The 19,472-nt window shown below is 37.3% G+C and overlaps 1 protein-coding gene across 1 annotated transcript in view; it reads left to right on the top strand.

Moving 5' to 3' along the window:
• Window positions 1-19,472, top strand: part of GABBR2 (gamma-aminobutyric acid type B receptor subunit 2) — a 447,388-nt gene that overhangs the window by 279,078 nt on the left and 148,838 nt on the right. The window contains exons 9-11 of the mRNA XM_056485688.1: window positions 8,609-8,689; window positions 10,094-10,244; window positions 10,761-10,893. Coding sequence (XP_056341663.1) covers window positions 8,609-8,689; window positions 10,094-10,244; window positions 10,761-10,893 — 365 coding nt within the window. The remainder of the gene's footprint in view (window positions 1-8,608; window positions 8,690-10,093; window positions 10,245-10,760; window positions 10,894-19,472) is intronic.

Below are 19,472 nucleotides of genomic sequence, written 5' to 3'. Positions count from 1 at the left end.
TGACTATCCTGATAGTGCACACTGTGAGTGTTCAGACTGAGTTTCCAGGACACCAGGGACATAATAATTGCATTTATTCCCCTTGGATAAAAGAAGTGGATACACTAATGCTCTGTCATCTTGGGTTTCTTTTGAAATGGGTACACTGCAGTCCTGTGGTTTGCTGTCCCTTACCTTTGAATGAGTGGAATGTCATGATGTGTCTGAATTGTGCCTCACAGTCTCTGACATTTCGTGCTCTGAAACCAAGCTCAGGTGACAAGGGAACGTGGCCACCGCCTCTCTCACTGGCACCTCCACGCCCTGCCTGGTCCTGCCTTCAGCTTTCCCTCTCCAGAGAGACCCTGACAGATGGAGCTGCTGCTGGGCCCTGGGATGCTGCCAGAGGGGCTTCTCTGCAGATCAGGGCATCCATGTCCAAACCTGTCACTGCCTGGATGGCCTTTCCAGCCTGGGAAGCTCCCGGGAGTTCTCCTGGCAAGTCAGCCCAAGCTTGCACAGGCTGATTCCCTCACACACCTCTGTAGAAACTGGACTAGTGTATGACACAACAACTAATGAAATTGAGCTATCATTTATTAATTGAGCAAACGTTTTCTCATGATTGCTGCCTGTAGTTTTATATGTACAATGTTATTTCCCACTATAAATTCTGAGTCAAGAAAAGCCTGCTGGGTTTGGACTCTGCCAGGAAGAAGTCGCTCCAAGTGATAAATGGCATCAATATAAATTTTTGTAGACCATGCTACATTTAGATAAATATTAATATTAAAGACGACATGTATACTTACACCATTCAACTTTAAAGAAAAATCTATTTTGGCAAATAAACTCCTAGAATGATGAGGATTTGCATTCTCCAAAAAGTTAAATAATAAAACAGAAAGAACAGTAGAAGAGCCCTTGGCTAGACTAAGATGTTGCAGTTGTTGCACATCCATGTATCCTAGAATATAATCATACCATATCCACTTGAATATATATTTTTATCCTGTAATTTACTTACTAGAGTTGATTCAAATTACTGACATACATTTCAGATTATACAGTTTGATTCAGTCAAGATTTTATGCTACAATTATTAAATCCAAGAAAAAGTGTGATCTCATGTACAACCTCATTTCAAGCTACCAAGGATTTTATTAAGCATCCTAAGAAACAGGAACTTCTACTCAGAAAAATTAATGCAAACTCTGTTCACTTGCTTCATCATAACCATTGTTATGCTTTATGGATGATCTGCCTTCATTTCTTTATATTTGTTTATACCTTTCTCAGTTTCCTGAATGAAAGCTATAATGATGGTGCTAACAATTCACATTTAAAGAAGCAATTGTGTTAAACAGAGTCTTTATTTTTTTTATTTCATTATGTAGTTCTTTTTTGATACATAATGTATAAATACCCAATATTTTTAAGTGTTAAATCCATAGGAACTATATTGCTAAATTTCTATACAGAGCTAGAAGACAGTCTAATAAACCAAGTAAGAGACAGAAGTATAATATGGAAGGTGAAAACAAAGCTTAAGAAGGATCAGTAAAAATAATTTTGTAAGCTCATGAAAATGCAAATTCTTGAAATTTTTATAGAAAAATCTTCTAAGACTAGAAAATTGCAAATTCTTTTATGTTCAGGTTACTTAATGATGTTTTGTGTGCTCCTTGCTTACTTGGTTGCTGTGTCCTTTTGGCAAAATACCATTACTAATGTAGTGAAATTTTGCCCAGGATTAAGACTCCTTAGCTTTTATTCTGACTCTAAGAATACCCTGTTTGGCCTTTGTCTGGTTTGACCTTTCTGTCTGTTTTGCTTTATGGATGACTGAAAGATTTAAAGGCAGAGAACTGGTTATAAGGAGTAATTATCACTTGCTATTTATACTGCTTTCTTAACTTGAGATTTCCTGTATGCTGTGTATATATGTTTCCAAAGCAGTGAAATCTAGGATTTCATAAATACAACACATAAATAAAACTTTAAATGGAGGAAACAGCTATGCAGCAGTTAAAGTAGAAAGTAGTATTTCTTAGGACAAAAGAAATGTTCAAACTCTAATTACAAGGGTGAAAACTATCACAGGTCAAATCCTTGCAAAGGTAACATGCTTTTCTTCCTTCAGTCTTTATTTTCTGTCAGCTTCTGCTGAAGAATAATCTTCTGTCTGACCTGGCATTTTCTTCTTTATTTGAACTGTGATTCTTAATCTCAGCATTTCTGTCTTTGAACAAAGAAATGGTTGCCTGCAAGTGGATGAAAAAGGTTTTACTCATTCATTATTTATAAGCTTCTATTGTGATTCTTTTTTTTTTTAATTGGAAACTTTCAACTGGTGTTGGTTATTGCTGATATGTGATAAGGATAACTGAAAAGCTTCTCAGTCCTGTCTGACAAGGGTATATTATGAAAGTTAAGATTGCATTAATTTGCTAAGACTTGCTACATGATCCACAACATGAAATGTTTCTGTATTTATTCTGAGGGAAATTAGCGTTCCTGACACTTAGTTTCATTCAGTACCATAGAGGCATTTGAGACAGCAATTCCAGTTATTTGGTAGATAGTTATTTCATGAAACAGCTTCCAAAACGAGCAAGGCAGGTAGGGCAGGTTAGCAGAGACTTTGCAGGCAATTTGCACAGGATGTATTGAAATATGGGAAGTGCTCTCAAGCTTGGCATCATTTTCCAGTCTCCAGCCCAATTTTTTCACTGTGTCTGGCCAGTCTTCTTTCCTGCGACTTGCTCTCTGAGCACTCTTGGCCACAGGATTGCTGTCGCTCAGAGCAGCACACAATCTCTGCAGGAGCCTTCCCAGGAGGCAATAGAGGGAATGAGAAAGAAGAACTAAGACCTGTCAGTGACAAATGATTGCTGGGTGACTGGCAGTGTAAAGTGTTAAAGAAAAGCATTCACTCTTTAAAAGGGAGTGTGAGCAGAAGCTAAATTGGAGAGAGACAAGCCTCAGGACACCATAATGTAATGTGTCAGAGAACCCTTCACTCTTTCTCTCAACTGAACCTATCAAGGAGCTGCCAATAGCTCTCTAATGGTGAGCTTTAAGACAGGTCAAATGTGTCTTTGAAAGTGTGAGTACCTGTGCAGTGGCATGATTTTTGATTCATGCCTAGGAGATTGATTTGAAATTTGAGAATAGGATCTGTCTGGTTTAACCCCAGTCAGCAGCCGAGCCCCACAGAGCCACTTGGTCACTCCTCCACCAGCAGGACTGGGGAGGGAATTGGCAGGGTAAAAGTACAGAACTCAGGGTTTGACATGAAGGCAGTTTATAAGAAAAGCAGAAGCCAAGCACACAAGCAAAGCAAAACAAGGAATTCATTCACCACTTCCCATGGGCAGGCAGCTGTTCAGCCATTTCCAGGAGAGCATGGCCCCATCACATGTAATGTTTACTGGGAAGACACATGCTGTCATTCCAAGCATCCCCTCCTTCTTCCTTTTTCCCTCACTATATATCCTGAGCATGAAGCCATACAGCCTGGAATATCCCTTTAGTCAGCTGAAATTGCCTGTCCCAGCTGTGTCTGATCCCTGCATCCCATTCACCTCCAGCCCCTTGCTAAAATGTCAGTGTGAAAAGCAGAAAGGCCTTGACCCTGTGCAAGCCCTGCTCAGCAAGAAGCAAAACAAAATGATAATCTCCAGATTATCAACCTTGTGTCCAGCAGAAATCCAAAACACAGGCTTGTACTAGCCACTGTGAAAAAAATTAACTTTATCCCAGCTGAAACAACCAGAAAATCTTACCAAATTTTAGAGCCATTCTCTTCTTAAGGTATTTCAGGTGCATATGGACCATGCTTAGTTTCACCTGTTGGCAAAGAACTTTTCCAAAATTCTTGTGAGATCTGATGACTAAGTATTCCCTACAGCTGCCAGCAGTCCTGTTGATCTGTGATGCATGAATAAGGAATAATGCTCAGAAACTAAATGGTTCTGTTGTAGGACAAGGTTTAATAATATTGGTTCCTTAGATATGCTGCTGAGTGCTGATAATGCAGCAAGATTTTCTAAAAGGCTAAGCATCTAATCACTCCCACTGAATTAGGATAGTTAAGCAAAAGGGGCATCTGGAAGAGAGTGGGAGAAGGGATTGTTAAACTGATGTCACAGCAAGGTTTAAGGGAGTACAGTGATCATGTACATGGAGAAGCAGGAGAGACTATATAAAAATTTTTGATAAGCTTTTCAAGGAGGAGTCATGGAGGCAGCCCCTTTTGCAGGCATGGTTTTTCAGAACAAACTAAGACCTAGATATTTTTTAGGCTTTCACCTATATGTAATATTTTTCTGCTGCTTCTAAATCAAGCATAACCTGTGTCCTCTAGAAGAGAAACCTCTGTGACCCTTAGTTTTCTGGACAATAGTCCATGCAAAGTTTATTAAATTTACTTTAAAATTTACATTGTATTTGCTTGAAAGTGAATACTCATCACTTGCTCATATTTCTCTCTGTAGTTTGCATGGAATTCTAAGTTTTTAAGAGCTGCAGTGACATAACAGTGTTCTTAGTAGTGTCAAGCTATGGTGAGGTAATATGTTCTTTGAAATCCTTAATCTTCATTTAGCCATGTGGTTTGGGCACTGCAATGATGTTAGGACAGACATATAATTTGGCTTTATGCTGGCATAGATATAGTTTTTACATGAGTATATCTAAGCAGACATAAAGGCGTTCATGAATGGATACACACATCAATACATGTATTTTTTTAAACTTTTTAGGATATGGTGGTTTTTCAGAGGGGCCTTTTTAAGCATAAATTGTACTTGTGCTTTTACTGGTATAAACCTTTTTATGTTGGCTTAACTGCTTCACTGTGAGGGTTATTTGCAATCAGACTGACATAACTGAGGGTGCTGTTAGCTCTAGATACAGTGTTATTGAAAGCTAAACAGCATTGTCTACAGAGAGGAAAATCCATCTGTCCCATCCCTTATGCATTGCAAGTGTATTTCTCTCATCCTTAAACACTCAGGAGAAACTGTCTTCATGAGGTGTGAACAGTACACTTACAAAAATGTGGTGAAAGTAGAAATTATGACATACAGCAAAAGGAACTGAAACTGAGCATAGACTCATCTGGAAATTCTCAGTGTAAGTAGGTAGCAGTCAAACTGGCAATCATAATACTGCTGTGCATTTTGCTAAGTTTGTTTTATTCAGCTGATATCAGTTGCAGGATTTCTTTTTGCTTTTATTCAACAAGAACATGTAACTACCTGATATGCTCTTGAAAATCCTCTGTACTCACTTTGTGAAATGTGAACTAATTAATTAAGTGGTAGTGAGTCAATTTGTGTGGAATTGCTTAAAGTGGGCCATAAAATTTTGTAATAAAATATGTAGAGAAAAGCTTTTCAATATACCTTTAAGAGTTTCTCATTCTTTGTTGGTAGCAGGCTTTCATCTTGGAGATATAAATAATCTGTTCTGTGACAATTAATTAACAACAAGGATTGTTTATAATTCCATGAGAATTATAGGCATAAGTTACAGTCACATTTTTCTGGGCCAGTTTTATCTAGTTTGGTTAGTTTTTATATTTTTTTTTGTCCTTCTGTGAAAAACAGCTTCAGATTCAAGTTCTGGAATTTCTCCACTCCTGTCATGGTACTGATAAACATTATCTCACAAACCCAGTACATTTTCCTTCATATTTTTTCTTCTGCATTTTAATGTGAGCTTCAATACAATATCTCTATTATGATTACAGAAAGATCTAGTTAAAAATAATAGAGGCACTACAGAGAGAAGCCAGCATCATATTCTGAGTATTCTGAAAGGCACTTTGTTGGTCTGTTTCTTTGAAGGAGTTCTACTCTCTCCTGTCCTTTTGTTGTTGAATTCTCAGAGGTTTTGACAGATATGAGCTACATTATACAAATACTATACTAGCTTTAATAATTGAGAATTTCCAAAGGGAACTGAAAGGACTGGCATATAGAAAAGTGAGCCTGCAGTCCCATCCTTAGCTGTATTGAGCTGTGCAAGAGAGAGGAGAGCCACAGTCCTGTCTCCTTGCTTCCTTTAATTAATATTTGGAAGTGGCTTTGTCACTGACCACCACTTGTGCTTGGGGATCTGAAAAAGCAGCAGCTGAATTTGTCCTTGCTGGGAGAACAAAAGATCACAAAAAACCTTTTTGTGTCTCCCCCTGAGCACCCCTGTAATCACACTATAAAGTGGATAGTATATCCTTCCTCTCAATAAAAGTATGTTTTATTTCCCTCACAGACTAATTTTCACAGTTGTCAATATTTTAAGATATCTTTATGGTCCTTCTTGACTTCAATAGAGTGTGGCATGTCCTCTATGAACTGTCCTTTCCTGTTGGTAAGGGACAAGAGACATTGATCATGTGGTTTCCTGGTAGTAATTACTGGGGTTTTTTTTCCCCACATTCTTGGGTTTCTAAGTCCAAAAATCTTGCTCTTCAGGCTGCCATGGAAGCTTGTTTGTGTGAATACTGAGCTCCATTCCTACAAGGTTTAGCTCCTTGGACCCAAGCTAGCTAGCTATAGGGCAGGCACATTCTCAGTGTCACTTCACCTGTGACAGAAACCATGTAAGAATTTATAAATGCTGAGAAGAAATGGAGTCATCTGTCACACAAAATAATCACAGAAAAACTTCCTCAATTGCAGTACTGTAATCAGACCACACATTTACACAGTTTTTGTGTGTCTCTCCACTTGTTATGTGCTTCCCACATCTCATCTAGTCCCAATAAACTCTCCATACAGAAATGGTTGCAGAGCAATTACTCATATCTCTTCTATGCTCATCAGAGCTATGAGGCTTTAGCCTTTTTCTAAACCTGGGAGCTGGGGCTAGACCAACACCAAGGAGATGCTGTGGACTGTCTGGTATCTAATATGCCCACTGCATTTCAATATGCATCCTGATGTTTTTCTCTGTTCTCTCTAGGTTGTGTTCTGATGTTTTAGATCTGCAGGTAACAGCTGTCATGCTACGAGTACAAATGGAAGTAGATTGGTTCTGGTGTTAGCATTAAACATTTTAGCTTTTAGATGACTACTGGGAATATTTTATTGTTTAAGTTTGTCAAGAATTGATTCATGCATCTACTTCACAGTGAATATTCAGTCTGTGAATGAAATTATAAACTTATATTCACTTTTAAGAGTATGTGATGCCATGTGCATGGGCTTTGTGAAACTGCTGCTGGACACCAAGGGATTTTGTTTTTATTCCAAACTACTCTTAGGTTAGTCATGGGAAAGCTAAATAAGTCTTCAGAGCTGCAAACTCCAGCTCTTAATGGGTTTTTAATAAATGCCTAGGAACTTCTGCCAGATTTGCAGCCCAGTATACAATTTGTTGTAGACAATTTTAAAAATATAACAATATATATAACAACACAAAAATAAAGATAGTGGTTGGTGTTAAGGAAACTTTTGCCTCCTGTGAGCTCTCAGATTGGTATTAGTCAGACTGTAGATTTTACTACAATTAAGCTAGCAGCTCTATTCAGCAGAGCTGAACAGGCAAAATCACTTTGAGTGAGAAAGGAGAAAAGGTTAATGTGGAGCTGTTGGGTGAAATACAGTCTTTCCAAATTTGCCATCTAGCTCAAGATCATCAGCTCCTAAAATCAGTCCCACAAATAGGGTCATGAACTCAGAATTTAAATGTAAATTGGGCTGTGTTTGCCCAGACAGAAAGGCCTGAAAAGAAATTTTTGTCTCTATTGAGCCAGTTCTCCAATGAAATCTTTAGCCAATGGGCCTGTGGTTTGTAAGTCTGATCAAAATGTAAAAGTTTTAGTGTAAAAATGATAATACAGTAAGCTCCTGCACTTCTAAGCCATACCAAAATCTTGACAAAAATAGCAGAAAATAATTGATCCCAGATGTTTTCAGAAGTTTGGGATAAATGCATGTCAGAGTTCCAGGTGCAGTGGCCAAGGCAGCAAACAAACAAATTCCTCTGTCTGCATACTCTATTCTGTCAGGTACAAGAAGGCCACAGGTGTGAGGACAGTCCCAAAATACCAGATGAGACTAACAGTAAAATTTTAACTCAAGTGTGCCTTGGCTTTAGTTATATAACACAGTATGTTTTGCAGTCAGGGTACTAATGAGTTGCTAATTCCCAGTAAGAGATTTATTCCCAGCATATCTGCTAACTAGCCAGTCTGCTTCATACTGGCTGGAGCCTCCACCATGACTCTCCTGGGAAATACTTCACAAAGCAAATGTCCTAGTTGTTTAAATGGGAGGGGAGTGTGTGATTTAGCTCTGGTTTTTCTCCCAGTAAAACTGTCCTGCATGGTGTGAGCCAGTAAGAAATTTTGTGATCTTTAAGCTGGAGATGACCACATCCAATAAGAGTTTCCTGATTATGTAAATGAGTTCTTAAAAATGCTTTATGTTTCTTTCAAGAACCAGAAATGTTTCTTTTAATGATGTTAGCTGTCTGGCATTCTGATTTAATTATTCATGCCTTATTCTTTCATATTTCTTTCCCTTTTGACATACTGTCAAAAAAGAAAAAAATCAGTTAAATAATTGAGAACATGTGAACTGCCATAAATAATCACTCTTTCTTTGTTTTTCTGCAGAACAAAAGGAAGTAAAGGTGGGAGAATACAATGCTGTGGATGACAAATTGGTAATAATCAACAACAGCATCAGGTTCCAAGGTAGGAGACAAAACTGGAAAGAGATACAGAAGTGACATGGATAGCTGCATGTAGTTTCTGGGACTGTGCTCTTAAAAAACTTTTTAAAAAAAATTTTTAGTGTTAGTTCTTTTAAATCAGGCATGTGTTTTATTGGTTTTTTGGCTTGTTACTTGTCTAATTTTATGAATTTCTGTGGACTGTAAATACATGCAATGTGGAAGGAAAGAGGAAAATATCAGGTACTTCTCTCCACTATTAAATCAAAAATGGTCCCTTCACTGCCACTTTTTTGTAAGCACCTAGAGGAATTTTTTTTTCTGAAAAGTTTGGCATAAAGATGAAAGGATAGCAAATTTCCATGGTCTGAATCGTTTCAACTTAACTCTTAAAGGTAAAGCTATTTTATTGTGCAAAGCCTTGAATATTCTTTTAACTGCAAGGCAGAAGAGTGGATGTAAAATTTAGCCATGGCAACTGCTAGTCAGGGACCCACAGCTCTGCTTCAGCCCTGCAGCCCCACTGGAGAGCCGATGGGAAAGGACAGGCTCAGGAACTGTGGGGCACATGAATCGGTTTCTGAAGGAAGACAGCGATGCAAAAGGCCTTTTGCCAATCTCCTGCACCAAAGACAAAATGAGTAAGCAGGTGAAATGGAGTGTGGGAAGTCAGGGATGCTGAGCTTTATTGCAGTTGTCAGAAAACGATTCTCCTCATTAAACCGAGAAGCCTTTAATTAGTTGGAGCTGGCTGTCGATGAAGTTCACAGCTTTAAACTTAGTTTTTAAGTTCAGACATTCAAATCCACATCTGCAAAGTGGATCTGTCCCTATAAAATTTTGCTAACCATTTTCCATATTGTTCCCTTCTGTAGAATCCTGAAGGCACCTCTCTCCCTTCCCTCCTCCCAGGTCTTCCCCCACCATGCCCCCAGCCCAGGATCACATTCCAGCCCCAGGGCCATCAACCCCTGGCCCAGTGATGCTACACTAAAACTCATCTCCAGACAGGCTGCTTGAATTTGCACTGGCAATGACAGTGGGCACAGAAATGATGATTTCTGTTTTCTACTCATTGCTCTGTCAATTGTTGCAGGAAAGCATGACCACCTAGTAAAATTTACTCTCAAAGTTTGCATTTCCGTGTTTATTTACCTTAAAATGAGGCTAGTTAGCATGTATGGGGTTCTGCACTGGGGTTTGGCTGTGTCTTTTGTTCCAAAGAGGATATTTACCTGCTCCAGAAATGCAAATCTTCATGTCAGTCAATGTGACTAACATATGTCTGTCAAAGCCAATGATTTCATCAGCTACTGGTGTGGTTCACCGTTGCTAAGTGTGCTAATTCAAGGTGAGGCAAAGTTTCTTGCAGAAATTCTACACCTGGTTGAGCTTTAGCCTTTTTTTTTCTTTTTTATAATTCTAGGACTTGAACCTCCAAAGGACAAAACAATTATACAAGAGGAGCTGCGCAAAATCTCCCTGCCTCTTTACAGCATCCTCTCTGCCCTCACAATCCTAGGGATGATAATGGCCAGTGCTTTCCTGTTCTTTAACATCAAAAACAGAAATCAGAAGTAAGCCATTCCTGTTACTTCTATCCCAAATTCTTTTGTATTTAATGCCATGTTTGTAGAACCAGTCATGTATATTTATTTATATACATATATGTAAAGAAAATGTAAAACTACGGAAAGGTGGTATTTTTGAACTAGTTAATTAAAATCACTGGGTAATATATTCACAATGAGACAAACTGTATTTAAGTGCTTTTATACTGAAAAGTTTATACTGAAAAGTGTACTTTTATGTCTGAAAAGTGTTATTTTCTATTTTATGTTTGACTGTCTGCTAATAACATTAACCCTAGCTAATTAATCCATCAGTAAAAGAGGAGGTCTTTTTACTGAGCATTCAGAAACCTGAAACAATACTTAACTTTATAAAACAGCAAATACTGTGCATGCCTTTAGATTTCATGAAGTTCTAGAAGAGTTATCTCTTTGCCTGGTTACAAAAAGTTCTTCTTTATTGCTCTAGTAGCCTAGCAGTAATCTTTTCCTCTTTAATGCACTATCACCTTTTGTCCATAGACTAATAAAGATGTCCAGTCCCTACATGAACAACCTTATTATCCTTGGAGGGATGCTTTCTTATGCATCTATTTTTCTTTTTGGTCTTGATGGATCCTTTGTCTCCGAAAAGACATTTGAGACACTTTGCACAGTAAGTAATTCTATACATTCTAGCTCAATTCTAGTTGAATTCAGTCTTACAGGAATTAGGAAACTGTGTGAGAAATGCAAGCAGAAATGTTCAGTAGTTGGATGTGTAATTCCATTAAATCACTGTTAAATCATTGTTTCTTGTAGTTCTTTCCTGGGATATTTGCTGGGACCAAATTCTAGAACATGCACAAAGCTTCATTATGGTGGTGGTGGATATTGCTGCTATTATCATTATCATTATTATTATTATTATTATTAGCTTCAGATGCACTGGGATTTTATGTCAGACTGATTGTTTTGAAATCATATCTAGAGAGGTGATTTAATAAAGGCTGTGTTTGTAGCATAACAACTTGTGATAACTGTAAAGCTACTGTGTTTTCTTTATAATTCAGTATTATTTTAAACTACATGAGTGCTGTTTGTCTAGACCTCTTTAGTCAGTCTCTGGCCAATTCTCCAAAGACTTCTACTATTATTTCCAGGCCACACTATAAATTCTTGCAAGCCTAGATCCATATAGGATACATTCTAGTTGAAAAAAAACAAGCCATTCAGAAAGCAAGTAAAATATTTTCCACCTATAAACTCGTTGTAATTGTTTGGTGTCATATGCACTTACTCTGACTCACACAGGTCTTTCAAAGAAAGGGATGGGGCAAGAATTTCACTGCAAGGATACTTCTTCCAGAAGCAGTACAAAATTAAATTAAAATTTATCCAATATCTTCTCAAGAAATTCTAAGACTCTGCTTGACCTGTTGCCTACAAATATCACACTTACTCAGGAGTTTTTGATTCTTCTTCACATCTCTAGGAAGTTGCAGTTCACAACACCTTTTGTTTTTAGGAGTCTGAGTTTCTGATGTCATAACTGGCAAGAGAGGAATTTTTCTTCAATAGGATAATTCAAAGTTGATGCAGATACATCCCAATTTGTCAACTGAAGCCCTCCATACTGACTAGAATCCTTATAGAAGTAAAACACCTTGTGATCTGTTGAGTTAGACCGTTTCAAAACACTGAAGATTCCGTAGCAATGCCAAGATGGACTAGAAGAAATACTGTGGGTGAACATACAGGATTGTCTGGCCCTTAGCTGGGCCTGGACAGGGCTGTGCTTCAGACACAGAAACTTCAGCAGCAAAGGAGAAGGAAAGAATATCCAGTCTTCCTAAAACTAGAGCTCTAATTCTCAATACAGCTAGTAGAAAGAGATGCCTTAACGATTTGAAAGAGATGGTCCTGTTTATCTCTCACAAATTAGTCTATAACTGTGAATACAATGGGGCCAATAGGAAGTGGAAGATGAAATCAACCATTTTTAATCCAGGAATTATGCCCTTGGGCATGGGATCCAATTTTTAAGTCTTCACAGCTGCTCAGTCTTGAGGGGCTTGTATCCAGAGCTCCTGAGCTCCCTGCCAGGCTGCAGGCCATTGAATGACTGGGCTGCAGCCTTGCTCTGGAAGCAGCCATGCACTGAGAACAGAAGGAAAGTGGGAACCAGAGATACTTATCAGCATCTAGCTGTTCTCGGAAACAGATTTCCAACCAAATGTAGCTGTATAAGACTAAATTTGAGTCCTGTTTTACATGTGAAACAGTTCTGTCTTAACTCTGAAAAATGAACCAATGTCCAAAATCCTCTGCCTCTGAGCTAGAACATTTCTTCTATCTGATTTTTCTCTAATTTGCCTCTCAAAATGTAATCACTACTTTCATTTTCTAAATGCAACAAAATTTAACTGTGGGCTGCTTATTTTGTCTAATCCTACATATCTCTTCCTTTTATTCCAATTTGTATCTGTAACATGTTAAGTCTGTTTGTCTGCCATGGAAGGATAGATCTTCACTTGAGTAAAACACTTACTTGACTTAGGTGACCAGTAAAATAAAGGGGTGGGAAGAATGCTGTGTCCTAAAGCCAAACTTTGATTAAGAGATATCACCTCGTGCCTTAAGCAGAGATTTTTTTTTTTTTTTTAATATAGTTAAATGCTGTATAAACAGAACAGAGTATGAGATTTCTTCTGTCTTGGCTTTCCAGATTTTCAGTCCAGTACAGAAACATTTCTGATTGTGCTTTCCTGTGCATGGCTACTGTATCTTAAGAACCTCAGCAATTAGTACTATAGTCATAGATGCAATAAATCCTTCAGCAGCCACCAATCAGGAAGGCTTTTACAACATCCAACTAACTAAAATGGTATTTTTAAATTTTTTCTCCAATTATATACTTTTAAATAGGATAGCTCATGCTTCTCTTAGGTATCATCTCTATACGGCTACCATTCACCATGGCAATGAGCTTTTATTGTATCTAGAAAACTCTGAATTGGTTCTGGGAAGTTTGTAAATATGGGAGGCAAATGCACTTACCTTTTGAATAACTCTTCTCTTTCTCCTCCTCTCCTCCGAACATCCACCAGGTGCTGGGTACAGAGTATGCATTTGGCTCTGTCATGAACATCCTGATTCCCATGTGGGCAATGTGCTTAGTGGTTTCATAAGGTCTGCTTACAGATACCAGTGCTTACAAGATCAGGCGAGGACAAATCTCTCTTTATCATCCATCTCCCTTGAAATGCATGATTTTTGATTACTCATTCTAGCCATGATAGATTAGTTTAAAATTCCTATTTTATTTCAGACTGCAGCTTAGTCTTTAGAAAAAAACCTGTTACAATTGAGAATGATCATAAAAAGCCATTGAGGCAAGTCACCAGGATGTAACAACTGCATCTCAGACACAGAGAAGACACTGACATGTGGCTATATGTCAATGAAGGGAGATTTTTTTTGGAAGGGAAGTAAAAGTTTTCATTCAAGTTTCATAGCACATGCAAAGCTGTAAAGCTGTCATTAGTGTGTTATCCCCTGTCTAAGCCAAGTAATCACCCTCGTTGTCTTCTGTGTTTCAGAAGTGATGAGATCTCACCAGAGTAGCAGTATGTACCCAATAACCAGTGTACCTAATTGGATATGTTATATATGGTCTCTGTTTAAGTTCTGACAATTTTTGGCAAGATTATAGGAGATCCTTAAAACTTCTATGTTGACGAAGGTGTTCCTGCCAGGGGATTGGGAATAGGTGGTCTTTGAGGTATTTTACAATCCAGGCCATTTTATTGTTCTGTCCTTACAAATTCAGGAAAAATGGTTTCCAAATTGTAGGTATTACATTCAACTCGGGTTTGTTTCCTCTAGAGCATGTTGTTTGTAGTGATGTTTGGAGGGTGAAATGCTTTGCAAGATCAGCTCTTTTTTTAGTTTTCAACAGTTTATGTCTACATGTGGCATATGCCTGTAATATTCCAAGAACACTGAAACATGTCCCAAAATTACACCAGTAAAACCTGAAATGTTCAAAGGATTTTTTTGCTAAGTTGTACTACTGCTTTCCACTGTTAGGTACTGGGTGTAGGAGGAAGTGGTGTATATGTCATTATGCTGAAACATAGAAACAAGTATTAAGTGTAGTTAAGAGTCAGCAAAGTGCTTTAAACATATAGTAAAATAATTTGCTGAATAAGGGTATTATAGTAGTCTTTAAAATTATAAAATTTGGATTCTGTGACAGAGTGATAGAGTGAATAATTGGTTCCAAAACGCACACATTTTTATCTTGGTATGCCCATTTTCTATGGAAAAGTAATCAGTATATCTGAATACATAATAATTCTGTGTTTTCGCAGTAGGAACTCATAATAGCAAGTCTAGCATAATTTAGTTCCATGTCAGAATTAGAGATTAGGTATCATATTTAATAACTCCAATTATATGGAATTAAAATGATCCAGAGCAGTGAGTTCTGAGAAAGTGGTCAGTGTATTATTGAACCATTAGATCATGTCTTACTTAATAGCAACTTTATTGGTTGCATAGAACAAGAAAAACCAATACAATATTTCATTACATCCATATGTATGCCAAAGTACATAGTGTTTCAGAGAGAGAGAGAATGAGAATGATTTATCTTTGTTTTTAATCTCACAATCACCATGGTATCAGAGCAATAATAAAAAAAAAAAAAAAAAAAAAAAAGGAGAAGTTAGAAGTAAGGGTGTGAAATGAGATGTGATGCCAACTGGAAAAATGCAAGCAAGTGGAAACATATTTCAAAGCAGTCATTATATGGAAGAGAGAGACTCAAAATTAGAAATGTTAGTGACATATCCTATGAATAGAGTTTGAGGTGGCATACTAAATAGAGATACTTAAAATAGAGAGAATATTAGATAAGATCATAACGTTTAGACTTCTGTAATAAATTCCACTGAGAATTCAATGATTTACATTTAAGATGAATAATGTCTCTCCAAGCTGGAACCGCTATGGAATGAAAGACTTGTTATAGTCTTGAGGACAACCATAGACCACTCTGTTTTGCATCTTCCTCAAATAAGCAAATCTAATTATTAAGTTGGAGCTGAAGATGTTTGAAGTACTCCATGTTGCTCTCACCTGTAATTCCACAAAAAAAAAGGCCTGGTTCATTAGGTACTAGTAACATGAATAGCTCCTCTTCTCCTCAGTCTTGGTAGTTCTGATCTGTAGCAGGACTTTCTCCTGGGCAGTGTGCTGCAGTGGCTCTTTGCAGTGATTGGGAAGTGGCAAATGATCTGTCTTGCATAATTGAATATGGGGTTCATGCTTTGACAGGAGATACCTATTCTGCAGATAGAATATCCTTAACGTTCCAAAGTGTTCTGCAAAGGTGCCAGATAAAATATAAGAGGATTTAAATCTTGCAGTTTACATAGGCACTAAAATGAAGCATGCTTTATCTTGTCCATCATTAGTTAGCACAGTTTATATGTGTTGCCAAAGCCAGGCAGGTGTTCTGTGATTTCAGGTGATCTCACTGAGCCTGGTCAGTGTTTCACCTTGGATAAAGTGAAAACAAAGGAATGAAGGTTTTTGCACACTGCAGGCTGTGCTCAGGCTCTTACATTTCAGTTGGTTGCTCTCAGCATGATGTGGGTATTTGGAAACATGCTGTACAGAAAGGTGAACCCAAACAGTGGGGTGGGATGGAGAGACAGAAAGAGAGAAGGAGAGACTGCAGACCACTGACAAAGTCCAGCTCATTACTACAGTGTGTGTGTGACTACCTTTCCTCAGAAAAACATCTTGAGGATATGTGTGTTCATGGCAACAGTAGATTTACAGACCTTATATCTTCTCAAATGTGCATTTTAAAATGTGACCTTTGATTGTATCCATATATTCAGACAAACTTAATGTTTTCAACCAGTATTATTATTAATTATGGGTCATGAACACTTTTGACTCTATGACTTGTAACAATGTGAAAGGCAGGTTTTTTTCTTTTTTTTTTTTCTTTTTTTTTTTTTACTGGTTTTCTTTTAATATTCTTATATCTGCCATGCTGAGAGAGCAGCTAGGCAAGGTGGAACCCCGTGGTTAACATTTCACCCTTTCTAGGGAAGCCCTGAACTTCTGAAAGGTGGGGATTGCAATGTGATATAAAAGTGGAGAGACATCCTGAAAAACACATTAAATAGAAGCTAATATACTGTAGTGAGGAACAGGCAGAAAAAGGCAGTTTTGAGCTGTTATAGAATGGATTCCTAGGATGGAAGCAGGCTGCAGGGGGAGGGGATGGGGAACAATTTGCTGAAACTCCAAAACCTGGCTGAGGGCAGCTCTAAAAGCAGGGACATGCCTCTAATAATAAAGCAGGGAGAGAGAGAAGATGTATGAACCTTCTGTCTTTTTATCTATTTCTGCTTTGTCTTCACATGTCACTTTGCATTTTCTCTGTTTAACCAATTTTGAGGCAACAGGCTGAAAGGAAATCTGCAGTTTTCTCTGTGGGCAAGGGGACACTTGGACTAGACCCTGTGCTATCAAATAGCATGTGGTCTTGATATTTGGCTAGTTGATGATGTGGACCTCATTCAATTCATGTCCTCTAGGCTCTTCAGACATTCCCCAAAACTCAGGGCTTTGGTTTGGTTTGTTGTGGGATTTTTTTTTCTGGGGGAGGGAGATGTTTCCTGTCTTCAGACTTTATATTTGCCTAATTCTTTTCCTCAAATTGTTTAATTTTGGCCAGGAATTTAAAAGAAAATCCAACAGATAGACATGCTATGGAACTGCAAAAGGATTTAGACCTCTAATCTATTTCTTTGTCTCTGGAGACCAGAGCCTTTGTGTTTTTCATCTGGCCTTTTTAATTTTGTGTGTATCCTCCAGTTTATTTCCTATTTAATTGTTTAGCTGTTAATTTTAATCTCCCTTTTCTGTATAATCATTTCTATAATTGTTCTCCCTGTTGTTCAGTCTGAGACTGATCTCACTCCTATTTAATTCAACAGCAGCTCTGTTACTGAGTTTAACATGAGCCTGATCAGCTTCTATTTTAGTAAATGACATTTTCTTGAGGGTAAAGAAAAAAGAGTACTGACAAAAGTTATAAGGTTGAATAGATCCTAGAAACAAAATTATGTCATATGCTGAAGCAAATACACCACAACCTTGCCAGAGATTTATTAAGGCAATATTTTTAGAATGTTTTCCTCTCCTTCAGTAGAAACAGCAGACACTTTTTAAAGCCCCCTTGTAGAAACAGGAGAAATGATAACATCTTTTACACTACCCATAGATTAACTGTGAAAAATGATCTAAAGGATATTAAGAAATCACTACAGGAGATCTCACAGCATGAGATGAACCTCTGTATTTAATTTATGTGAAAACAGCGGGATTCAATTCTCCGACATTATTGCCACTTATGTTTTACAGGAATCTGTGCTGGGGCCACACAAATTCTAAAAAGTGAGCTAAAAGTCAAAAGAAATTGTCAAAAATGTCTGATATAAATGAGAAAAGTATAATTCAAAGGGATGAACTCATTCTTTGGGGTCTGCTTGTGCTCACACTGTCAATTCTGCCATCATTAGTAGAAGCAGAGCCATAACCCAGTGAAAACTTGTTGAGATGACACATTTTGGTTCATCATAATTATCCATTATGTCCCCAGTTTTCCAAGAAAAATAGAAGGTGCTTAATTTCCATCTTCTGCTTACTCCACAAAAATCAATGCAATTGTCCACTTAGAGACGACTGTGCTCTCCAGGGCTAAATGCACAGCATGGTTTATTGTCACATTTGTTCCTTTTAAGTACCTAAATCTAGTTCTGAGGTGCCACCAAGCTGCTCAGCAGCAGTGTTCAGCTGCTGCCTAACCCTTGGGCAGTGTAGCTTCTACCCACAGTGTGTGTAGAGCTGGCTCATTATTGATATTCCTCAACTGAATCAGTCTGAGACTCATAAACAAAGATGCAGAATGGAGTGTAATGGAAAGAAAGATTTCCAAGTTTTATTTAAAAAAAAAAATAAAGTAACTTATTGACATGAGGAAAAGTATGTTTGTGAGAATCTTAAACCTGAGTGATTCCACTGCAGAAACATAATCTAAATGTTTTGCTAACTGAAGGAGCTCTTGAAGAACCAAGCAATTTCACTATACCATTCAAATAACTGTTATTTAAAACAAAAAAAAGTCACCAAAAGAAGTGATAAGAAGTTTGAAGCATTTAACACAATGCCTGAAGGTCCTTTGTGCTGATACTTGGGTTTCTTTATTCATTACTCTGAGTTTTTAATCCTGCCTTCTTTTTTTGCTTGAGATTAGCAAACTGGATTAATGTAGCATTAACAAAGATGCAACATGAAAAAACAGTCTAGTGTATTCAGTACAGGTTATATTTCTTTCTTTCAATTTAAAAAAGCTGTAAAATGCATCACTTCTTTGATCAACTACATTTGAAATTGCTATTCTAATTTTCATGGACTCAAGACCTTCCCAGGCATTCCTTGCCAGATTGTAAATGTGTGGTCTTCTGAATGCATAGGGAGAGGTGGTCAAAAAAAAGAAAATAATGGAACTTCTTGAAAAATGAAAGTTTTAATTTTTCAAGAATTCAGTTCATTTTCCAAGAAAACCTTATAATTTTATTTAGAATTGCAATTATATTAAAATAAAATATTTATTTCAAATAATATTGGTTGTTTATCTGAAATTTAGCAGCACCTAAAATGCTATGTTCTTTTTTAAGTTTCATTCTTAGAATATATAAACAGAGATTTTTACTTCTTTATTCAGAGTATTTCTGGCACTTTCACTACTTATTAATTTCCCCTTACTAACTCATTGTTCACAATTAGATGGCTTCTTTTATTAATAATGAGGGGTAATATCAGGTAACTTTTATGTCTGTTACACAGACTTATAATTAGTAACCACTTCACCATTCCCATAACAAGATGATGGGAGAGGCTCAGATAGATTTATGTGAAAATATCAAATACCAGCAAATATAGACTAGCCAGCTAAAGCTCAAGATTGAAAGGAAATAGGATTGAATTTAAAGTAATTTTACATGAGTTTCTTTGCCTATCCGTGCTTATTATGGGGCAGAAGAATTGTCTTCCTTTAAAAAATAAAAGGTGTTTAGCACCCTATGGATAGGTTAAAAACAGAGGGATTTTGCTGCCAAAGGAAAATAAAAAGTGATGTTCCTACAAGATGTAAGGAAAATCTTG

The sequence above is a fragment of the Oenanthe melanoleuca genome, chromosome 2 (genome assembly GCF_029582105.1).
Source record: "Oenanthe melanoleuca isolate GR-GAL-2019-014 chromosome 2, OMel1.0, whole genome shotgun sequence".
Taxonomy (NCBI): domain Eukaryota; kingdom Metazoa; phylum Chordata; class Aves; order Passeriformes; family Muscicapidae; genus Oenanthe; species Oenanthe melanoleuca.
Note: the sequence above shows the minus strand (reverse complement) of the source record. Positions and strands in the feature narration are given on the sequence as shown.